Below are 22,188 nucleotides of genomic sequence, written 5' to 3' on the forward strand. Positions count from 1 at the left end.
AAAAATGACCACAGCGCCTCCATGCACCCTGGAAGACATATAATGTTGACGCTGTCTAAACAAAAAAAACCCGGTATTTTAACGGAAGAGGCATTTTTGTACTGTCACTTCCATAAATTTTTTTTTTTTTACCACAACTGTTGAAATCAAATCAAGCGCAAGGTGATATATAAAAAAACCCCGAGCTTGTGTTTTTCTAGGGTGCGGCAGCTCTTGAGTGTAGGGTAATTACGGTACTGCGCATGCGCAGTGTCCTCCAGCATCGGTAAGCAGTGCTGAAGGAGGCGAGGAGGAAAACAGTAGCAGGGGGAGAGCGGACAGAAGTTGGATGGCGCTTTCCTTTGTCGCCACGTCTCTGTGCTTATGAACACCGAGCGAGCTCATCTGCCATCCGTGAAATCATAGCCGTGTGTCGCCGTTTCACGTCCGAGTTACCCCCCCGGGCTTCATCTAACAAACGGTGCGTATACGAGGCTAAATTAGCCGGGCTGCTAGCACGATCACTTTCCACCGTTACGGAGGCGTTACTGCCCCTCGTCTACTTTAACAGTCTGTCATTAGCAAGTTATTTAGACTAGCTTATTCTGATTTGGTGTTAACCTACAATAGCGATGTTGTACCTCTTGAATAAGCCTTTAGTGTAGTCTGTAAGTAAATGGATTTAAACAGATGGCATAGCCGTAGTGTTAATGTGTGGACCCACTGAGCCCTGTCACAGGTTAATGTTGATATCGTGAAGGTTTTGTAGCTGCTAGCTAGTAGCGACGAGTAAAGTTCGTTTATGTAACAGGCAAGCTGTGGGTAAGATTGGATATATTGTGGCTAACGCTATCCGATCGCGTGAAACTTTTGTGATATCGGTGGGGAAACTGTCTCGTATGTCTCACGATCGTGACATCCAACTGTTACTGAACCATCCTCAGGTCGTCGAGATGATGGAGGAGTCGGTCTCCACGTTTGAGACTCATCTGACGGCTGTCATGGACAGCCTGATCCGAGCCTCCGTCTGCGAGATCACCAAACTCTTCCAGGAGACGGTGAACGACTACCTGGTGGAGCTGTCTGTCAACCGGAGGGAGAACGAGGCTCTCAAACTGCGGCTGAGGCTCACCGAGAACAAGCTGAGAACCGAGCGCAAGTACGGGATGGGCTGGGCTGCCCACCGCCGCAACGCCGGACTGGAGGAAGCAGCTGGAGGGCGGCAGAAACGAAAAGTTGAGGGGGCCCGTGAGTATGTCTTATTGCCTGAGGATGGCCTCTCCTCTCAAACAAGGAGGCTTACATCACCTTTTTAGTTTGTATCATAATTAAAAGGCACCTTGCAGGAACATCTTCCATATCTCAGTGTTTTAATGTGAGAAGCAGGTTTGTTGCTGTGCAGTCAGGGCTTATGTGAAGACGCACTTGTTTTGTTGGAAACCATCTGGCAAGAGCTGATCTCTCCCTCCCTCCCTCCCTGCCTCCTCCTTCCTCCTCCGCCTCCTCTTCATGTTCTCTCCCTCTGTCCTTCACCTCCCCCTCTCCTCTCTCTCTCTCTCTCCCTCCCTGCTGCATTCTGTCCCTCCCACTCCTCTGTGCTTTCTGCACACTCTCTCCCTCCCTCCCTCCCTTCCTGCCTTGCTCCTCTCCCTCCCCCCACCTCCTTCACTCCACTCTCTGCCTCCCTCCAACTCCACCTCCTCCCCTTCCCGCTCCTCTCTCCTTCACGCCCTCGCCTCCTTCCTCTCTCCCTGCCCCCACCTCCTCCTGCTCTGCTCTCTCCTTCATCACGTTGCACACACACTCCCCCGCCCTCCCTCCCACCCCCGCCTCCTCCGCTCCACTCCTCTCCCGCTCCTCTCCACCGCCACCACCGTAATTACACACTTCCTCTCCACTGCCACTTCTCCTCTGTCTCTCCCTCTCATCTTTTCACATGTTCATTCTTCTCTTTCTCCTTCAACATGTCCTCCCTCTACTCCTCCTCCTCTCCCCACCAACTCCACTTCTCCCTCTCTTCTCTGCCTCTCCTCCCTTTCACGTGTCTCTTTCTCCTTTCCGCTCGCTTGTCTGTCCTTCTACGCCCCCTCTCTCCTCACTCGTTCATCATGCTCACTCCTCCTCCCCTGCTCCCTTTCCTGTCTCCCTTCCCCCCCAACCTCCCCTCTACTCCTGTTCCCTTCTGCCTCCTCCTACTCCTCCTCCTCCTTCTCATCTCCCACTTCTCCACCCACTTCTCCTTCATCTCTCTCTCTCTCCTGACCTCCCAATCATCTCCTCCCACTTATCGCTCTCCCCCTCATATTTCATTCTCTCTCCTTCCTGTCTCCCCATATGCCCTCCCTCTCTCCTGCCCCCTCCCCACCTTCCTCTCTCACCTCCCTCTCTCCCTCCCTCCCTTCCTTCGTCTTGCTCTCTTCTCCTCTCCACAGGAGGCAAGTCAAAGAAGAGCCCGGCGGCAGCCTATGGCAAAGGCTGGCCTGGAGGTGTGTGGGAGGAAGGAGGAGGCGGCGGTGGTGTTGTCGGTGGAGGAGGTGGAGGAGGAGGAGGAAACGGAGGAGCTGTGGGGATGGTAGCAGGAGCAGGAGGAAGAGGGGGGAAGGAGGCCCGGGAGATGTACCTCATCCAGTTCCCCGGGGATGAAGAGGATGAGGGAGGGATGGTGGAGGACGAGGAAGGGGAGGGGAGTCTCAGCGTTGAGGGGGAGGAGACGGCCAACATCAAAGAGGAGGTGAGGGAGAAGGGCTTTCTCAGAGGAGGAGGAGTAGGAGGAGAAAGTGGCACAGCATCTCTGCGCTGCTCAGCGGCTTCATATAGAATGAGAACGAACGTGGAGAGAAAAAGAGAGAGCTAATACGGAGAGACTGAGAGAGTTTTGCTCGTGTTCAGACATCAAATCACTGCAGAGATGTAGTGGATAAAACGAAGGCTATTGATTCGATATTTAGCTTCCAGAAGAGCCTGTTGAGTGTGGCTCTCCACATCTCAAGTGCAGCAAGCTTTTAGGTAGGAATACTACTGGTAGAGGTGAAAAGCTGTTTGCTATTCCACCACATGACCAAGTGGCAGGGCACAGAACCACTCTCCTCTTCTCTCCTCTTTTCTATTTGAATATTCAAAGCATGCAAGATGTGTTATTAGCCTCACTGTCAAGTCATTTCAAGGTGTTGTTGATGGCTATTAAAATTCAATACAATCAATCATGTAGCTTCGTTCTCAGATGCATTTTAAACATGAATTTGTTGGGTCATAATGTGTTGCATGTAAGTTAACAAGCCATTTTGGTTCTCTGTGCAGTTTTCTCAAACAGAGGGCTATCAACCTGCCTCTCTCCAGCTCATCAAGGAGGCTTTGAAGATGGACCCGCCCAGCAAGAACCTCCACTCTGGCTCCAGAGCCCAAAGCGAAGGTAATGAGCCCGGGTCACACTGGTTGAGGGAGTGGAGAACAGTTTGAAAGAAAGTGGAAATGATTGCTCACACCATCTTTTTGTCCTCCTCTCTGTCTCTTCTCAGGAGACCTGTCAGATCATCCCCCGACCCTTCATCCAGGAGAGCGAGACGAGGAGGACTGGGAGGTGGGCTCAGCAGAGCCATCGGAGGGGGGCATGACCATGGATGAGCTGAGGGGTCTGGAGTCCGCACTGAGGGCTGAGAGAGGCCGCGAGCAGGCTGCCATGACGGTCTCCCAGAATGTCAGCCCAGATCACAAGATGGTGCGAGGCAGCGAGATCAGCATGGCGCCCAAGTACATTGGTCTGGATGGAATGGAGCAGGACGAAGAGCTGGAGCCTCAGCCACCCACCCTGCAGAGAGAGGAGCAGGTAGGACAGGGCAGGTCGAAGGACCCTGTGAGGGCTGCAGTGGAGCTAAGGTTAGGCTGGTCGAAGAAGCTGAGAGAGGGCGACTCAGTCACGTCTGGAGATGATGGAATGGAGTCGGAGCCCCGGTCCCACCTGTCTGCTCCAGGGAGTGCTGGGGAGAGTGGAGGGGAAGAGGAGGGTGGTGGGGACCTGCTGCACTTCTGCCCACAGTGTGGAGGAGGCTTCACCTCAGATGCCGAGCTGGAGGATCACCCCTGTCCACTTGGAGGATCTCAGTTACAAAACAGTGGAGCAGAGGATGGTCTTTTCCCCTGTGCCCACTGTGGCAACACGTTCAGCCACGCCTGGGCACTAAAGAACCATGAGTGTGCCTGTGCCGCCGAGCGGCCGCACTGCTGTGAGATCTGCGGAAAGCGCTTCACACACTCGCGCTCACTGGAACGGCATCATCTGGTGCACACGGGCGAGAGGCCGCACCGCTGCCCTCAGTGCGGACGCACCTTCAGTCGTCTAGGCAATCTGGAACGGCACCAGCGGATTCACACGGGCGAACGTCCATACGGGTGTGAAGCATGCGGAAAACGGTTCAGTCGCGTGGAGTACTTGAAGAGACACCAGCTCATACACAACAGTGAAAAGGCGACGCTCCAGTGCTCCAACTGCGGGAGTGGTTTTAGTGATGTGGAGCAGCTGAAAAACCACCAGTGTTTTTAGAGCCTCTCCTCTGAATCTCTGACAGAACTGGAAAGAAAAAGCAGGTTTTTCATTGAATGTGGTAGAATCTAGGTGATGAATGTGACTGGTAGATGCTCATTTTATTCTCAGTGATGTGGAGTTGCCTTTCCTACTCACTGCTAAAAAAGTAAATACAGAAGGCAAATGTCCAAAGTTGACAGGAAGTCAGGTGTAAATGAATTCCTCTGTTGGAGGAGAAAGAAAATCAATCTCAGACCTTCAGCCATTTTAATTTGATGTGTTTTCATTTGTATGTACAAAGCTTGTACTTATTTATGATGATCAATAATGTACATTTTTGTCTTTTTATCAATAATTCGCCATTACAGTCGATGCTCTTGTTTGTTTCTGACAATATAATTGACAACTTGGTATTTTGTATGTTTGTGTTTCAGTCATATCATTAAAAAAATAAATACTTCAACTCATCAGAAGGCTCTTTGACAGTTTCAGTCTGGTTTTATTGGAGAAGCATCAGGTTAGTGCAAGATGATATTGACAAGGTGGAAAATAGGAATTTTGCAAGATCATATTCAACAGAAACATTAAGAGATGAAACAATATTTTAATTAAGCATACACACAGTAATTAAGCAGTAAGGGAGTTTCTTTAAAGCTTGGGTTCTGCACACCTATAACAACCTTGGCTATGACAGATGTATAAAGAGTCTGTGACCCTTTGTTACTGACACTGCCCTGTAAACAGACTCAGTGTAGGCGTTCTCAGCCTTCTCCTCAAGATGCCCTCTAGGGTCTGAAGGGACATCCGCCTCACATCATAGCCACGGATCCTGGCGTTGGCGTCAGGATCCACCGGCACGATCTCCTCCCCACTGTCAGGGTCATTTCTTCCCACTGCAGCATGCGTGGGGAAAAAGTTCTTCATGGACTTAGGAAGGCTGCTACTGTAGGATGAACAGCAATAGGCAGACCACATGTACTCAGGAACAGACACCCTGTTATTAATCCTGCGCTCCGTGGTATAAGGCAGGGCTCCGGTGATCACATACATTGACCCCTTGCAATAAGCCTTGAATCTCTCTAACACCTCCGTCTCCAGACCCTTCCAGGGTCCACCGTTGGATCCCGCTCGCTGAGGGACGATGTTTGTCAGGGTGAAGGTGGCCTCACGGTCTGCTTTTATCTTGTTGTGCATGCTGGGATTGAGATGGCCCTTAGTGTAGTTGGAGTTCTTGTAATCCTCACGTACCGCCTGGCTCTTCTTCACTCTCTTTGGGGTTTTGCTTGAGAAAGGCTGCATATCTGGGCTGTCTTTGGGAAACGCCAGCTTAAAAACAAAGAGAGGAGAAGATATCACTTTTTAGGAGCTACATTAGAGCGCTTTGCTGCTGTTGAATTGAGTTTAATCTGTGTCTGAGTGTGCCTCTGTTGTGCAAACAGGTGTGTGTACTAAAAAAAATCAACAAAATAAAATGAAATAGAAAATAAACAAAATGGATGAAATACTGCTTTATTTCCTCTGAGAGAAGATTAGGTCTGTCTTGCCTTTGCTTCTGCTTGAAGGTAATGGAAAAAAACTGCCTTTGAGCAGGTCACCACAATGACCACAACTGGTAGTGTTCTCACACATTTAGTCTCACCACCTTACAGCCGCAACACAATTTCCTATTAAATCTACATGCAAAAACGCACGCAGTGACATCCTCCATTTATGATATATAGACACACTTATAACAATAACTTTTTTTTATAGAGCACCTTTTAAAACAGTTTACAAAGTGCTTTGATAGACAAAGCAAAAAGCAGGACACTGGTCGAAAATATAACAGAATAAATGCTCAACAACCAAGACAAACACAAGGAAGCCACGATTAAGAGCAAGTTCAAACAAGAAGGCCAAAAAGAAAGCACAAAATTTAACACCAAATACAAGTAAAAGAAATAAAAGCAATCGATAGAAAGCAAAATCTGAAGAAGAAAACAGACCAAGAACAGATAAAAGAATACAAATAAATAAAAAAAATAAAAATATAAAAGCAATAAAGGATGATTCAATAGAAGAACTCGTGAACTAATTTGCACTAAACCAAAACGAAAGGTCATCACTTTTTACTCATTTTTGTCCTATTGCAGTAGGTACATACATTTTGTCTTTAAGTAAAAGTTTTTTCTGCTTACCTGTGGTTCATACTTCCAGTTAGGAGGTGGCCGTTTTTTGCCCTTTTCAAAAGTGATATTATAGGCAGAGTACAACGGTGTACGACCCTGAAGGTGATACAGGCTGGCAAAGCGGTACTTATGTTTGTAGCGCTGGCATATTGGCTGGTATCCTGCTTTTTTGAAGCCCTGTGGTGGAGTTGCTTTATAGAAGAAATCGAGGCACTTGGAAAAGTCGTTGCTGATCTCTCCGAGGACCAGTCCACCAAACCAGGGTAGGAGAAGAAGCAGAGCTCCTGTTGAGGATTGCAGCATCTTCCTGTGAGACAGGCTTTGGCTGTATCTGTGTTGTGGAAAAAAGATGATTATTTGCAGTGAACATTGAACACACCTTGAACTGCAAACTAGTCTTACCAAAGATCTTTCCCTTCAAACATTGGCTATACCTACCTGCAGCTCTTCAGTTAAAAACTCTCTGAGGTTGGCGGGACCACCACACAACCAAGTGACAGTTCACAGCTCCACTCTCTTGTTTTGTCACCTCACCCTCAGCCCCCCTGCTTCACCACTCCCCCGCACCAGTAGGGAGGAGAGCTGAGGTCCAGAGGTGAACCTATCCCCCGCCCCCCTCCCCCTTCTTCTTCCTCAACCTCTGTATATGAGACTTTGTCAGCAGCAGCAGCAGATGCACCTTTACAAAACAGAGGGCGCCCAGCCGCCCACTCCTCACACGGCAACATGACATGATTGATTTGACGTGTAAATGAGCAATGAATGCAAACTTCGACACCAGAAGTGTACTTCATGTCATTTATTTAAAATAAACCAAAATCAATGACATCAGCAATGAAAGCATGGAGTTGATTTGAGAGAAGTGGTATGGCGCTGAATGGTGCAATAAGAAAAGGAGCAAGGGGGCACACCAGCTGGAGGAAAAGTAAAAGAAAGGCAAAAGGTTACTGCGCTACTTGTACCAAAGACCACTGCAGTGGCATACAGCTGTCATACATAAAGGTTTAAACTAGCAACTAAAGAAGTTTCTCTGGAAGTAGTTGCAAAATCAATAACCAAACCAAAAATATTCTTTAACGTTCTGTGCAGTATGGATGTTCAAATCATATAAGATTTATTTTATTTTAATGGTCAGCTAGTTTATTTATTAATAAACTGTATTATTTACTTTACATTTGCATGTTGCATCATACCAAGTGGGCCCCAGAAGCTCCGGACTCACTGTGTGTCCACTTATTTCTGCTGATTTGATTCAAAATTAGTTTGCTTCCATGCTAAATGTGTCCAAGATGTGCGTTGTTATTCTAGAGTTAATTTAAGCCTTTCCTATCGTATCATGTAAGGTTTATCGAACTGTAATGTAACCTAGGAAGTGACCGAATGCCACTGTAAGCTGTTATCTAACTGAAGTTGACGGGTCAGCTTTTCAGTTGCTGATCGATCAGGAAGCAGTGAAATGATAACGAAAGGATTAAATTAACTCTAAAAAACAAACGCACATCTTGGACACATTTATTTAAGCCTGGAAGTGAAACACACTGGATGTAATCAAGCAGGAAATGTTAGCTTTGAAGTGATTGAGTGCTAACATTAGCTAATTAAAAATCTGGAAGTTGTGAAATCATAAAAACGTTTCAGATTTCCTTTTGTTTGTAGGACTTGCAACCTGGAGCCCAGCAGTACAACATCTGAGCTTCACATCCTGAGTGTGATTTTACGGGAAGATGAGCGTCGGTCTATTCCTGACTGTACGTGTTCATTTAATTTACCTCACAGCCAACTTGGAGCTACATCGTCTCCCACAACACAAAAACTACACACATTTGCACAGAGAGTGGGATGAATTTGGGAGGTAAACAGGTGTCATAGCTCATTAGCTCATTTAGCCTCAGGGCCCCCAGCAGGTTAATGCAGTTGAAGAAGGAAGACACCACAGTTAGCCGTAACACCTAATGGCTGCTCTTGCATGTCACACAGTATTTATATGATTCGGTACAAAATGTGACCCTTTTATTTGGAGGCTTCTGCATTTGTGTGAACAGTTTATTTAAGATTGTTGTGCACTGACATTTAAACCAATGACATACTCTTTTCTGAAAATATAATCAACATTTTTGTTTGATTTGTTTCATCAGTACAATCATTCATTCATTTCAATTTTGTTTTATTAGTAAAATCATGAGATCATCATCATGTCGTGGTTGATTAAATACTCATTCAGTTATTAAAAAGCGTCAGGAAGACTTCTTGATTCTGGCTAGACATTGAAAAGATGAGCTGTATGTGGTGACTGCAGTGCACATTTGATTTCAACAAGGAACTAAAGCTTTTCAACCCCTTGCTACTGACACTGTCCATGAAACAGACTGATGCGTATGCCCAGCCGCTGTGCCAGGATGCCCTCAAGAGTCTCTAAAGACATCCTCCTCACATCATAGCCCCTCACCGAGGCCTTCACCTTGACATTAACCGGCACGATCTCCTCTCCACTGTTGGGGTCATTTCTTCCCACTGCAGCATACGTGGGGAAAAAGTTCTTCATGGACTTAGGAAGGCTGCTACTGTAGGATGGGCAGCAATAGGCAGACCACATGTACTCAGGAACAGACACCCTGTTATTAATCCTGCGCTCCGTGACATAAGGCAGGGCTCCGGTGATCACATACATTGACCCGTTGCAGTAGGCCTTGAATTTTCCTAACACCTCCTTCTCCAGACCGTTCCAGGGTCCGGCGTTGGAGCCTGCTCGCTGAGGGACGATATTTGTCAGGGTGAAGGTGGCCTCTCGGTCTTCCATCGTCTTCTGGTGCATGCTGGGATTGAGATGGCCTTTGGTGTAGCCGGAGTTCTTGTAGTCCTGAAGCACCGCCTGGCTCTCGATCACATTCTGGTCTGGGGGGTTTCCATAGAAGGATCTCATCTCTGGGCTGGCACGGGAAAACGCCAACTTCATGACACACGATGGGGGAAGAACATGTCACAGTTTAGAAGTTACAAATGAGTATTTTGCCGCTTTTTGATCTTTTATACTAATGTGAGTCTTTGTGTTATTACTTTGTCTGAATCAGTGTATGACTGATTCACTCCTGAGTCGAAAAAGGAAAATGAAAATGAAACTCATGAAATGTAACTTTCCTTACCTCAGCAGAGAAAAGGTCAGCATTTTTGTATTTACACTTTAAGAGAGCGTTCCTCTACTTCTGCTAATGACACACCAACCACAATTACACTTAAACTAAACACAAACTTCTACTTCCCTGACACGTCATCCCATGTAGCCCCATACATGTAAATATAAGATAATAAGATATATGTTAAAATGAATATGTTATCTAGAGACACTTAAAGGGACAGTTCACACCAAATCAAAAATAATATTTTTTTTCTCTTACATCTATTGTTGTTTATCTATCTAGATTGTTTTGGTGTAAGTTGCCAAGTTTTGGGGATATTGGCCGTCGAGATGTCTGCCTTCTCTCAAATATAATAAGCTATAGGATCTAGGAACAATTTCAACTATGATGCTCCGTCGCAGCATAAAAACTAGAATAGCCCTCAGTAGAGCGCATACCTCCACCAAGGCCCAACAGTCCCCTTTTGTACGCACTCATAAATACCAGCCACCTAAATACACCTGATATTTTCATCAAGATACAAAAGAAAACAAAAAACAAACTGGATCCGTCCCTTAGTCTGGATCCACAACAAAAGTAAATGGGGTCTATTCTGGGTCGAGACTCATCCTCCATCCAAGTTTTGTGGAAATCTGCTGACAAACCAACCAACTAACAAACCATGACATCACCTCCTTGTGGTGCTGTTATACAAAGAGGTGTTTTATTGATATAAATGTGGTAGAAAAAATAATAAAAGAAACACCTGCCAGTCTGCAAAGAACATGTCTGCTGTTCAACACCACTTACCTGCGGTTCATATTTCCAAGTGTTATTGGGCCGTTTGCCATCTGCGGTGCTGAGTATGTAGGCGGAGTACAAAGGTGCACGGTGCTGACGGTTATACAGGCTGGCAAAGTGGTACCGGTTCTTGTAGCGCTGGCATATTGGCTGGTATCCTGCCGCAGGGATACCGTTTGGTGGGGTTTCATTATAGAAGAAATCGAGGCACTGGGAAAAGTCGTCGCTGATCTCTCCGAGGACCAGGCCACCAAACCAGGGTAGGAGGAGAAGCAGAGCTCCTGTGGAGAATTGCAGCATCTTCCTTTGAGACATCTTGCACAACAGATCAACAGGCCGGCTGGAGAGAGATACCAGTGAGCACTGACTTTGACAGACTTCCTCTCAGACGCAGCTCCAGAGTTCAATAAAGCCTATATTTCCTTTGTGTCCATTCAGCATCTGGAGTAGAGGCGTTTGTTGAGTTTCCTCTTATATACACTGACAGCAGGACGGTGACAGTTTGAACACACCCCCTAAACCCCAAATTTGCTATCAAACTTCCCCTGTTAACCAGCAGTCAGTAGTGTGTCTTCTGAGAAACCATCCTTTTGTGGTCAGTCAGATGAAGTAGAGACAGTTACGTTTCAAGATTTTTATTATTTGATGAAATTGAGAAAAAAGAAGCCACACTGAGCATCAACACTGACCTGAACATTTTTTTTTATTTAGAGATCTTTTTCACATCACAGCAGTCATGTATCTGGTGACAGTTGACACATTCAGGTTATATTGAGGGTGAAAATGACACTGACAGGAACTGACATTGCTGTTTATGGTTGCTGGCTGGTGAAGAAGTTGTTGTTGCACCAGGTTTTACTGCTAGACGGACCACAGACCTCTTGAAGTGTGGCAACAAGTGTCTACTGTCCCCAGCTCTCATGCACTTTGTCTAAAATGATGAAACTGATGCAGAGTTCTGTATGAATTGCTCATTTTGATTGTCAGTATTCCTGCATTCAAACTGTCTCCAGGTATTGTTTTAATGCCTCCTCAGGTGTTCTTTGGCAATAATTTGTGAGTTGATATCATTACACAAACACACTCATCTGAGCAAGTCAGCTTCTTAGTTTCATGTTCCTTCTCCCTCCAATTTCTGGGTTGTCTTGTGTTTCTATTGTCATCAAAACTTCCCCAATTGTGGGAACCAGAAAGATTTTCCGGAAAGATTTTTTAAAAAATCCATACAGTACTCATTATTTCTCAACTGTTTCCTTACATACTGGATTGGTTCGTGGGGAACTCCTCAGTTTTAGTCATCTTGATTTATCAAAAAGGATATTTTTACTGTGTTTAGGTCTTGTTAGACTGTAGAAATGATGTAAAGATGGGGGAATCTAGAGTGATGTACCCTACAATGAGGTCATTTTAGCTTTAAAAGATTCACCTCAACACCTTCTCTTCCCTCTCAAAAATAAGATATTGATGCATTCAATTCTGATCTGTGAATGTTGATTCTCTTAAAGGGGGAATAAGAAAACTCAATCTGTCTAAACATACTGTATTAATACGTTTACATCAGCATACACACCACAAAAAGGATTATCGTCTTAAATGTGTTGCCTGAGAATAAATTCCAGGATCTGATCGTGCATTAAAGGGGCATAAACTTTGTATTTCAGATGCTGCTGGTTCATTATGGCCATCTAGTGAGCATTCAGAGACATGACACTTGGCAGCAGCCTGACAAATAAACATGCAGAAACTTATCATGGTCAAGTTCATGAAACTGGTTGGACTGTGAGTAATAACGCTGCATTTACTGTCACTGGTGACGAGTCGTGGCCTGTTGATGGCCAGTAATTGCCATAGTTTCACTTTCCACATCGAGGAGAGTTGAGCTGAGCCTGAACTTGTTGACAATATGAAAATTATTGAGGTCGGTAGGGGGGCCTCCCTATAGGCTTTATTTATATTTCTGTTGGACCCCCCCTTTACAACTAATGCTGTGTCAGCTAGTTTCTCTTCTTCTTCCTTGTTTTGTGTTGCTCACTCAGCAGCTGCAGGCTGTTTTAAACCTTACTGAGCACCTGGCTCACTCAGCCCACCTACTGGATAAGTTTGCTTCACATTAATGAGCCTTAAAGCTCCCCTAATGCTCACCTGCATGCTTGAGAGATAAGGTAATAAATAAGAAAGCAAATATTGATACCTAGCTGATAACTTGAATGCAAAGTGATAGTGGTGTTTGCTTAAAGTAACCTGAGTTTATCAGGTTGCACCTATTTTGAAATCCATATAATGTTCATGCTAAGTTTTTAAGTGAATTATCAGATTGCAAAACAAACGTATGTTTTTCAGTAAGTTTATTACGGCACATGTCAACAGCACATTGTCACAAAGTCTGTCACAATAAAAACAAATAAGGCAAACAGACATAGCTGCTGACATAAAAATACTGAAGCCTCAAATACAAATACATGTTAAAATGTTTAAACCTGATGTAACCTAAAGTGTAAGTAAATACTTTAATGTGTAAAATGGCTGCTGTTGGAAACATGTTAGCATCAATCAGTCAAAAGCAATAAACTTTGATTAGCCTAGTTAGCACAGCTAATAGCATTACTTCCAAAAGTAGCCCAACAGTAGGAGAAAAGTAGATATATTACATTAAACTAACATCTAGTCCTTTATGTGGTGCATACTTTATGGGTACATGATCAAAAATATGTGTAGGCTATTTCATAATGAGTAGGCTAGTAAGCTTTTAATGCAGTTTAGACTGAGTGTTAGCTCACTATGCTAACCTAACCAATGTTAGCTAGGCCTACTTTGTAATTTCATGGAGTTATATTGGTTTTAATGCTTTTATTTTTGTAAATTTGATCTTTAATCTTTACATTTACGTTACTAAACACTGTGATGTGTTTAATTAATTAATGCTTTAGCTCACTCTTCAGTTTTTAACATGTCATAGACCTTCAAATGTGTAACTTTGGTAGGTTATACAACAGTTAAGCTGTCTTACACCTGACAGTATGAGGCTAGTTGTGTGTAGGCTAAATACTTAGTAGCCCAACAACTGTAATCTCTATTTAAAAAACGACCTTGTGCAACTCGTTTTAATTTAGTCATTCATAAAGAGGCACTTGTTAAACAGGTAGGCTATGCTACAACCACAGGCTATGTTTATCAACAGGAACAGCTGTGTTTCCCTTGGCTTTAAATTTAAAGTCACAGTTTCTTTTTGGTTGCATTACAAATATTTTAATATTTACTCACCTACATTTATTTGACAAGTGTCGGCATACTTAGGATACTTTGCGGACTGCTGCATTAGAGCCAAAGCAGCTCATCTTAAATTAGCATATATACATTTAGCACCAAAATTACTTTTTAGTATTTTTTTAATCAGATATTTTAAGACTTTTACTCAAGATACTTAAGTACATTTACTATCAGATACTTTAAGACTTTTACTCAAGATGCTTAAGTACATTTACTATCGAAGACATTACGATTGTTACTCAAGATACTTACATTTATTGCCAGAAGAAAACTTTTGAAACTTAAGTACATTTATTATCAGATACTTTAACACTTTTACTCAAGATACTTAAGTACATTTACTATCAGATACTTTAACACTTTTACTCAAGATACTTAAGTACATTTACTATCAGATACTTTAATACTTTTACTCAAGATACTTAAGTACACTTGTTATCAGATACTTTGAGACTTTTCCTCGACTTATTTACTGCCAGAAGAATACTTTTGATACTTAAGTACATTTATTATCAGAGACTTTTCCTCACGTAATATTCCTATGGGTGACTTTCACTTTTAAAAAAAGTAACATTTTAACACAATATCTTTATTTTTATTCACTTTTGGGTACTTTTTTTTCCTTCTTTGTTTGGTTTTCTCACTAGCTAAACAAAAAACGTGACAAAGCCCATCAGAAAGTGGTGGCCTAGTATATCTACTGTACGGTACTTCACAGCAAATCTGTACTTTATTTAATTAGGTAACATGTGAGTGGTTCGCCGCTGTGGTTCGGGGATGGTACAGCCCACACGCCCCGTCATGGAGCTGCGGCGGGCGGCTCCGAGCCTGTTGCTGCACGCCCTCCCCTCCGTCTCTTCCGTGAACACTGCCGTCAGCTGCAGACCACTCCCTCTGTCTCTGAACGGAAGGACAGTCTAGTCTCTGCTCGTTACTGTGTTGCCATCAGACACTTTTTTCTTTCTCAGGACTATGTGCGCGACTGAGAATGGCGGAGGCCAACGCGCTTGAGGAGCTGCAGTCGGAGCTCACCTGCCCGGTGTGTCTGGAGCTGTTCCGCGACCCGGTGATCCTCGAGTGCGGACACCACTTCTGCCAGGTGTGCATCATCCAGTGCTGGGAAGCCAAGGCGGACGAGTTGTCGAGTTGCCCGAAGTGCAGAAAGTCGTGCGGGCGCAAACTGCGACCCAACTCGCTCCTGTGCAACGTCGTGGAGAGCGTGAGGAGAGCCGGGGGCATGAACACGGCCTCGGGGATCACTGGGTGGGACCTGGAGGGTGCGCTGGAGGAGCCGGAGCAGCGGGAGCGCGGGTCCAGCATGAGCAGCGTGGCCTCCTCCACCGGGCACTGGCCGCGCCTGGCTCCCGGTATGGATATGTGCGAGGAGCATGAGGAGAAGCTGAAGCTTTACTGTGAGGACGACCAGCTGCCCATCTGTCTGGTGTGCGGCATGTCCCGGGACCACAAGACCCACAATGTCATCCCTATTAATGAGGCTTTTGAAAACTACAAGGTACCCTCTCTCACTGGCTGGGATTAGACACACTGATCTCTGATCAGTCTCATTCATTTTCTGATCAATCTTCTTTAGGCTTCAGTGATCTCAGTTTACACAGACATGTAGCCTTCTTTCTTTTATAAAGCCTATAAAAGTCATACCTCAGGTTTTAGGGAGTGCCGTGCTGCAACATGCTCTTTACATTCCTCCACTTGTTCTTGGAAGGATCTGGCAAACTTTCCTGAATGTCAACTTTAACGTAGTTTATTAAACACAAAGATCTGCTGCTCTGACATTAACACACAGAGCTTTCACAGAGAAACTTCTGTGACATGGCAGTAAAAAAAAAAAACTCCCTGTTTGCCTTTGGCTACTTTGTGTTTTACAGGAATCCAGCAGGCCTCTGTGAACTCCCCTACACTTTAAACCTCACATCGTCCGTTTGTTTCACTCACAGAGGCCTCTCAGTCTGTTTCAACATGTCTCCCTGTTGCTGAATTCCTGTTTTGTTTGAATGTTTCATGTCAGAGAGGTCAGTTAGGGAAGGGCTGGGCATCATATGACTCCAATTGAAGTTGTTGTTCAGAGGGAGACACCAATGAAATTACCTCTTCTTTTAAGTATAATCTTGTTTAAGCGACACCGCTTCATGCATGTGATCGTCTGTCTCTTCTGCCTACCAACAGGATAAGCTGTCTGTCGCTCTGGAGAGGGTTCAGCTGCAGACGGAGGAGGCCACGCTCTTCCAGAGTCAGACCAATGACAAGATCCTCCTCATTAAGGTATTTAGATTTGTGTGATTGTTTATCAGAAATGTTGTTCCAAGCGAAGAGAAAATACCTGTCTGTGTGCATCCTTTGAATAGAACCAGTAATTCTGGTAGCTAAGCAACATCACCTGCGTTCCTCCACCTTTACCTGTCAGACGGACGTGACTGACGGATGACTCACACTGATCATGACTAGCAGTGACATAACAGATTGTTACTCAGCGACCTGTCGAACGTGGGGATTCTCATGTTTGGCAAACGCGGAGGTCCTTGCTGCAATCAGACAGGTGGTTAATAAACATTCATACACGACACGTCATGTTTGTCTTCCTCACACACACACACACACACACACACACGCCAGATCAGCATGTTCAAGTGTACAAAAGCTGGCACACACACCCACACAGGAAGCGATAACAGCTGGCAGAATTTCACCTTAAACAGAGGTCTCTATGTGTGAGTGTCAAACACAGATACGAGTGTAGTGTATGTGTTGTGTTGGGGTGTCTGCTGCAGCAGATAACACATATCTCTGCCGGAGGCTACTACAAACTGTCCCTCTCTCTCTCCCAGCTGTGTGTCTGTCTGAATGTTTCAGCATATATGTTTCCTGTGCGTGGCTGTCTGTCTGTTTGACCTAGTTTATGTGCAAATTCACAGATTTTCACTTCTCTGTTTCTCCGTCAGTTTGACAGGATGTGGGTCAACAGGGCCGAGAGGAAGTTTGTCGATTCGTCTTGTGTGTGTGTGTGTGTGTGTGTTTGCGTGTGTGTTGTGTAAGTGCCCCTCATTCAACGTGCCTACCTTCTGTCTTGGTTTGCGCTGATATACAGCTTTCAAGGCATATGTGACGATTATCATACAGTGTGTGTTTTGCTTATTTTTTGTAATACATTCTACTGGATTAGTGTTTTCAAAAAAGTAATTTCTCAAGTTTACATCAAGTTTCATGTCTGTCAGCACGTTATATTTCGTGAAAGTATAAGCCTTATAAACCCTTTGTTCAACCAAAAAACCCTCATATTTTCATTCCTTTAAGGATCACTGCAACTGATAATAATAATAGTAACTGTGTACTACCACATACCTTGAAACCGTAATATTTTCTGTTATGGTTATGCTGTATAGGAATGGATTATAAGTATAAACACCCGTTACTTAAAGGGCAACTTAGGGCAAGTAAGTGTAAAGCCTTTTGTGGCTCCAGAGGAAGCTGCATGTAATCTGATAAATTAACTCCAGTGATGTCACGCAGTGGCTAAATTGCATTGTGGGTAATCTAGGCGCCAGGTCTTGAAAAGGAAGAAGAATGAGTGGAATAAAAAAAAAAGTTACTCTTGTGAGTAGTAAGTAAAAGTCCTGCTTTGATTATATTACTTAAAGGGAAATGTCACCAATTGTACACATTAAAGTGTGAAGACACAAAAGGTTTTGCAGTCTATGAACTGTATGACTGAGTATGAGTATGACTGCATATGTGGAAATAGTGGTGTAAGACCATTTGTGTCCTCACAAGTGGTGTCACTTGAAACACTTGAGTCACTTGAGTCAAGTTGAAAATGCAAAAAATCTCTAAAGCTGAGCTCTAAAGACCACTGTTGCTCGCTGCTCTTCATCTCTGCTTGAGGCCATAGTGGCTCGAGGTACAACAGGGCGGAATAACCTACTGAACTGGCCGAGCTGCATTGTGGGTAACGTTGGCGTCAGGTGTTGACAAGGTAGAAGAATCCACGGAGTGAGACAGGCGATATCTCAGTTTGTGCTACATCAGAAGAACAGTAGAGTCAGTGTTGTAGGTGGATTCGGTGGAGTAATCATATTAAAGCATTAATGTGTTCGGAGCATTTTGACAGTAGTTGTTTATGGATGAGTTGAATGTGATTACTTTGGCCTTAGGTTGAAACATCACGTAACCTCTTCCGTGTTCTCGCTCCTCTCTGTTTTCAGGAGAGAGCGGGAGATCTGGAGGAGCTGGTCACTGCAGAGTTCAGTCGTCTGAGGGAGTTTCTGCTGGAGGAGGAGGAGCGCATAAAGGAGAGACTGCAGAAGCAGAAAGAGGAGAAACTCAACCAGCTGGAGGAGGCGCTTACTCAGACCACGGAGCAAATCAGCCAGCTGGAAAGTACGGCCGACCAGCTTCGCCTCAAGCTGACGGAAGAGGAAAACCCGGAGCAGCTAAAGGTGAGAAAGAGCAGGGAGAGGATGATTTTTAAAAAACACCTAGATTAAAAAAAAAAAAGATTAAAAACACAGCAGGCAAATACCAAGAATATTGTTATTGTTGTTGTTGTTGTGAATATTGTCTCATTGCCAGAGATATTGTCTGAATTTTACATCAGAGAGTATTTCCTCATCACAGGCTTGTTTTATGTTCTCTGTTTCAGGGAATCAAAGATTTCATAGGAGGGTGAGTATCATCCTGACTCTTATCAAGATCATTCAACACTTTGTTACCGTCATTGTGACTGATTCACTTGTAGGTTTGTAGGTCACATGCCCTTCTGTCTCTACTTGACTCTTGCCCTACTTAAAATGTCTGTGAGTGTAAGTGACGAGACAAAGGTGTTTTGTTTACGTGATTAGCTGTAAGTCTTGCAGAAACAGGATGTGGGGGCATGATTGTGGTTTAGTCATCTCTGCCTCACGTTGTCATACCAGGAAGCATAAAGTCTAACTGTTAATGACAGAATAATTCAAAACTGACACTATCTCCTTTCATAAAGGTTTAGTCAGTTTGTTTCTTATGTTTCTTCTTGAACAGATGTCATAGCAAAGATATGGCTTAAAGTACAAACTAAATATATGTGCTATCATATCTTTATACAAATTTCCTTGATGAGTTGGATCTCATTACTTGCGTTAAGGGTACACTTGCTTTGATAGTAGTGAAAGGACTCTTATTATACATATAAACATGACTTTACTGGTAATGTTCATTGACTAAAGCAGCCAAAAACTGATGTTTTACTTCACTCTTGTGCTGCCTTCTCCTTTAAATGATTGTATCTCTTGCTCTCTCTGTCAGGGTTGAGAGCTTGTTCGAGCGCCCCCCAGAGGTGGATATCAATCTGCAGTCAGCTGAGTTCCTGGGACCTCTGCAGTACAGAACCTGGAGGAAAATGAGCTCCATTATTCAGCCAGGTATGTAGACACACATGTGCACACAACATGGAGGACGGCCAAAATCCGATGCAGCAGAGGCTGAAGAATCTTTGACTTAACTACTGCAACACCATTTCTCCAGACAATAGTCGTGTCCCACTTGTAGGAAAATCCTAAATTCTTGCAGAGCCAAAGAAGATGCTCCATCACTAGTATGTTAACTTTGTCTTGTTAAATTGGTGGAGTCCCCGTTTTAAAAGAAGTTACGTATTTGTGCTTTTCATTATATGTTCAGTCTAGTATCAACCTGCTCTGTGTGAGTCGGAGGACATGACTGTATCTGCCGTCCAGACTTAATTTCAACTGCCAGTTCAGTTGAAGTCATGTATGCAAAGACCAGTTTAGTAAAAAGTACTAGTAAAAAATGAAAAAACTTGAGAAAAGTACTTCAAAACTGTATTTAGGTACAGTATTTAAGTAAATGTACTTAGTTACATTCCCTCACTGGCAAAGACTTATTTTGGGTCTATTCGGGTCATTAGTCAATGACAGGTCATCATGCATTGTTGATGATGGTGTCAAATGAAACTCCAACATCAGTTTTCTGTCTTGACGCCATATCATTTATATTTCATTTGTATCATGTAGCTGATGCTCTTATCCAGCTCGTCTTACACTATTTGAGCAGGGAGGCATTCAGTATCTTGTTGAAGGTCACTGCCAAGAAGTCTTTCTTGGGTCATTCTCTGTAAACACATGTTGGTTGTTGCATTCGTAGATTTCTAACTGTTTTTTCCCCTCTTAGCTGTCACACCAGTGTCCCTCGACCCGGACACAGCCTACCCGTGCCTGTGGGTTTCCCCGTGTCGCACCAGCGTCCAGGTGGGAAAACTCCAGCCTAATCTGCCCAACAACCCAGAGCGCTTCACCCTCTACAACATCGTCCTGGGCACTGATGCCTACTCTTCTGGCAGACACTACTGGGAGGTGGAGGTGGGCTCTAAGACAGCGTGGGGTCTCGGCGTGGCCACAGCCTCCGTCAACAGGAAGGAGGAGATCAGCCTCTGCCCGGAGGACGGCTTCTGGACCCTGGTGCTGAGGGACAACTGTAACGGCACCAGCGAGTATGAAGCATGCACCGACACAGAGGAGAGCTTGGTATATCCCACCACACCCCCCAAGAGGGTGGGGGTCTATCTGGACTATAGCCGTGGTATAGTGGCGTTTTATGATGCAGCAGAAATGAGCCACCTCTTCACCTTCTATGATGCTAAATTCAGAGAGCCAGTTTTCCCGTACTTCAACCCCTGGCCCATTATCAACGGACACAACCGGGAGCCAATCTCCATAGTGACGCCATACTGGGGATAGACAGGACTGACGCTGTGCAACAGCAGGTTCATAATGGACTCATCTTAAGAGCATTCACACATCTGCCTCATCATAAAGACTTTTCTAACGATGTGGTGCTGATAAACATGCTGACAACATTCTTGAATAAGAGGATGAAACTCCTTGAGCAGAAGACAAATAACACTTTAGAGGAGATGGATGTTGATATTCTACATTTTTCTTATTGTCAACAAATCCTATGAAAAAACCCAAACCAACAATGAATTGATCCTACTAACAAGAAATGTCTGTGTATCCCTAGCCTCATATATCTCACTCCTCTGTGCCATTTATTTCTATTGTATTGCAAAAAAAAAAATTAAAAACACATCAATGAGCCACATCGTTGTACTGGATTACATGTTCCTGGAGAGGGGCACTGTAGTTTAGTTTGACTTGATCCCACAAACACTTCGCTCTTGTCATAAAACTTCACTAGTTTCTATCTTAGTAATTTTTTGTTTTTTTTTGATGTTTTCAAGTAAAGTTCTTAAATATTGCACCTTTAAGTAGAAATTAATGGGCTTCGGGCTGAAAGACAGACCAACAAACAACTTTGTTTGACAATAAGAAAATGTGTATTGGTACTGAATTCACTAGAAAAGGCGTAAGGCATATTGATTGCTAGTGTAACCAGACTTAAAGGGGACATATGCAAATCTCACTTTTTCCTTGGTTTAGTATGTATATTTGCATATCCGGAGTGCCTCCCCACCCCTTAAGCATAAGTTTCGACAACTAAGTCAATATTTTGTACCTGCCGGTGTAGTGCCGAGAAGAGACTGCTTGCCGAAAAACGACTGCCCCCAACGGGAACGTGCATCAGTTCGGAGGAAGTGGGCGTAGGTCTACTACGGGTCAGCTGGCAGACGCAGCACCGAGAGAAATGTTTTTTTTACTGTGCAGTCCTGTAGCCCAAGTGAAGAGGCTACGGAAAAAGAACGGCGCAGATAAAAAAAAGTAACCTGATGTTTCCATAATGTAGGCTAGTTGTCAACAATTGATGAGGGTAGATGCTTTACCTTGCCACTTTTATTGTTGTTGTTGTTGTTATCGTTGTTGCAATGTGATTTTACACCGCTTTGATCTATAAATAAAGTCATAATTCAATATCCCTGTTTCAGTGATTTTATAACGAAGATTAGGAAATCAATGCAGAAAAGGCTGCAGGAGTGTTTCCACGTCACATTAGATAGCAATCATATAACACATACTGAGAAATTAGTAAGTGCTATCAGAGGTGGGTAATAACGATTTACATTTACTTCATTACATTTACTTAAGTAACTTTTTGGATAACTTGTACTTTTAAGAGCATAATTATGAATACAATAATGCAGTATATATAGAACTGTAGGCTAACTGTAACGGATTGCCTTTACATTCTGCATAACATTCTCTGTGTTTGCCAGGTGCATGTACAGTGAATTTGGTCAATATCACTGTGTCACTGTGCAGTCACTTTTCAGCAGGGCCTGCCGAAAAGTGACTGCACCCTGTAAGTCCTTATTGCAAGGAGTGATATTGACCAAATTCACTGTACATGCACCTGGTTTCCTCTACTATTAATGCTGAGT

The 22,188-nt window shown here is 44.0% G+C and overlaps 4 protein-coding genes across 6 annotated transcripts; 2 read left to right on the plus strand and 2 right to left on the minus strand.

Annotated features, from left to right (window-relative positions):
• The first annotated feature begins 181 nt into the window (after window positions 1-181).
• On the plus strand, window positions 182-4,983 carry LOC141013833 (uncharacterized). 3 transcript variants are annotated; one of them, XM_073487711.1, is made up of 5 exons: window positions 182-460; window positions 924-1,227; window positions 2,412-2,710; window positions 3,277-3,388; window positions 3,495-4,983. In XM_073487711.1, the coding sequence occupies exons 2-5, from the start codon at window positions 933-935 to the stop codon at window positions 4,514-4,516; spliced, it is 1,728 nt and encodes a 575-aa protein (XP_073343812.1). In that variant the 5' UTR covers window positions 182-460; window positions 924-932; the 3' UTR covers window positions 4,517-4,983. The 3 variants fall into 3 exon arrangements, with proteins under 3 accessions (XP_073343812.1, XP_073343811.1, XP_073343814.1); XM_073487710.1 differs by lacking the exons at window positions 182-460; window positions 924-1,227 and having other exon boundaries at window positions 1,236-2,710; XM_073487713.1 differs by lacking the exons at window positions 182-460; window positions 924-1,227 and having other exon boundaries at window positions 1,236-2,465.
• A 74-nt stretch (window positions 4,984-5,057) lies between these two features.
• LOC141013017 (endonuclease domain-containing 1 protein-like) lies at window positions 5,058-7,460 on the minus strand. Its single transcript, XM_073486555.1, has 3 exons — window positions 7,456-7,460; window positions 6,676-6,997; window positions 5,058-5,824 (listed from the first exon to the last, which is right to left on the minus strand). Exons 1-3 carry the CDS (start codon window positions 7,458-7,460, stop codon window positions 5,219-5,221), a joined length of 933 nt encoding a protein of 310 aa, XP_073342656.1. The 3' UTR covers window positions 5,058-5,218.
• Window positions 7,461-8,167: 707 nt separating this feature from the next.
• Window positions 8,168-11,028, minus strand: LOC141012789 (endonuclease domain-containing 1 protein-like). Its single transcript, XM_073486311.1, has 2 exons — window positions 10,590-11,028; window positions 8,168-9,613 (listed from the first exon to the last, which is right to left on the minus strand). Exons 1-2 carry the CDS (start codon window positions 10,893-10,895, stop codon window positions 9,008-9,010), a joined length of 912 nt encoding a protein of 303 aa, XP_073342412.1. The 5' UTR covers window positions 10,896-11,028; the 3' UTR covers window positions 8,168-9,007.
• Window positions 11,029-14,705: 3,677 nt separating this feature from the next.
• Window positions 14,706-20,952, plus strand: LOC141012800 (zinc-binding protein A33-like). The gene is made up of 6 exons (XM_073486326.1): window positions 14,706-15,360; window positions 16,032-16,127; window positions 18,065-18,298; window positions 18,502-18,524; window positions 19,143-19,258; window positions 20,025-20,952. Exons 1-6 carry the CDS (start codon window positions 14,836-14,838, stop codon window positions 20,588-20,590), a joined length of 1,560 nt encoding a protein of 519 aa, XP_073342427.1. The 5' UTR covers window positions 14,706-14,835; the 3' UTR covers window positions 20,591-20,952.
• Window positions 20,953-22,188: the final 1,236 nt, after the last annotated feature.

This window comes from Pagrus major, chromosome 18, assembly GCF_040436345.1.
Source record: "Pagrus major chromosome 18, Pma_NU_1.0".
Classification (NCBI taxonomy): domain Eukaryota; kingdom Metazoa; phylum Chordata; class Actinopteri; order Spariformes; family Sparidae; genus Pagrus; species Pagrus major.

Excerpts from the sequence above, each read along its gene's own strand:
- LOC141013017 (XM_073486555.1), bottom strand. Across the intron at positions 5,825-6,675 it reads ACTGGAAGTATGAACCACAG|CTGGCGTTTCCCAAAGACAG; the intron begins GTAAGCAGAAAA and ends TTTGTTTTTAAG.
- LOC141013833 (XM_073487710.1), top strand. The coding sequence starts at position 1,916 with ATGTTCATTCTTCTCTTTCTCCTTCAACATGTCCTCCCTCTACTCCTC. Across the intron at positions 2,711-3,276 it reads CGGCCAACATCAAAGAGGAG|TTTTCTCAAACAGAGGGCTA; the intron begins GTGAGGGAGAAG and ends TTCTCTGTGCAG. Across the intron at positions 3,389-3,494 it reads CTCCAGAGCCCAAAGCGAAG|GAGACCTGTCAGATCATCCC; the intron begins GTAATGAGCCCG and ends GTCTCTTCTCAG.
- LOC141012789 (XM_073486311.1), bottom strand. The coding sequence starts at position 10,895 with ATGTCTCAAAGGAAGATGCTGCAATTCTCCACAGGAGCTCTGCTTCTC. Across the intron at positions 9,614-10,589 it reads CTTGGAAATATGAACCGCAG|TTGGCGTTTTCCCGTGCCAG; the intron begins GTAAGTGGTGTT and ends TGTGTCATGAAG.
- LOC141012800 (XM_073486326.1), top strand. The coding sequence starts at position 14,836 with ATGGCGGAGGCCAACGCGCTTGAGGAGCTGCAGTCGGAGCTCACCTGC. Across the intron at positions 18,299-18,501 it reads AAAACCCGGAGCAGCTAAAG|GGAATCAAAGATTTCATAGG; the intron begins GTGAGAAAGAGC and ends TCTCTGTTTCAG. Across the intron at positions 19,259-20,024 it reads GAGCTCCATTATTCAGCCAG|CTGTCACACCAGTGTCCCTC; the intron begins GTATGTAGACAC and ends TTCCCCTCTTAG.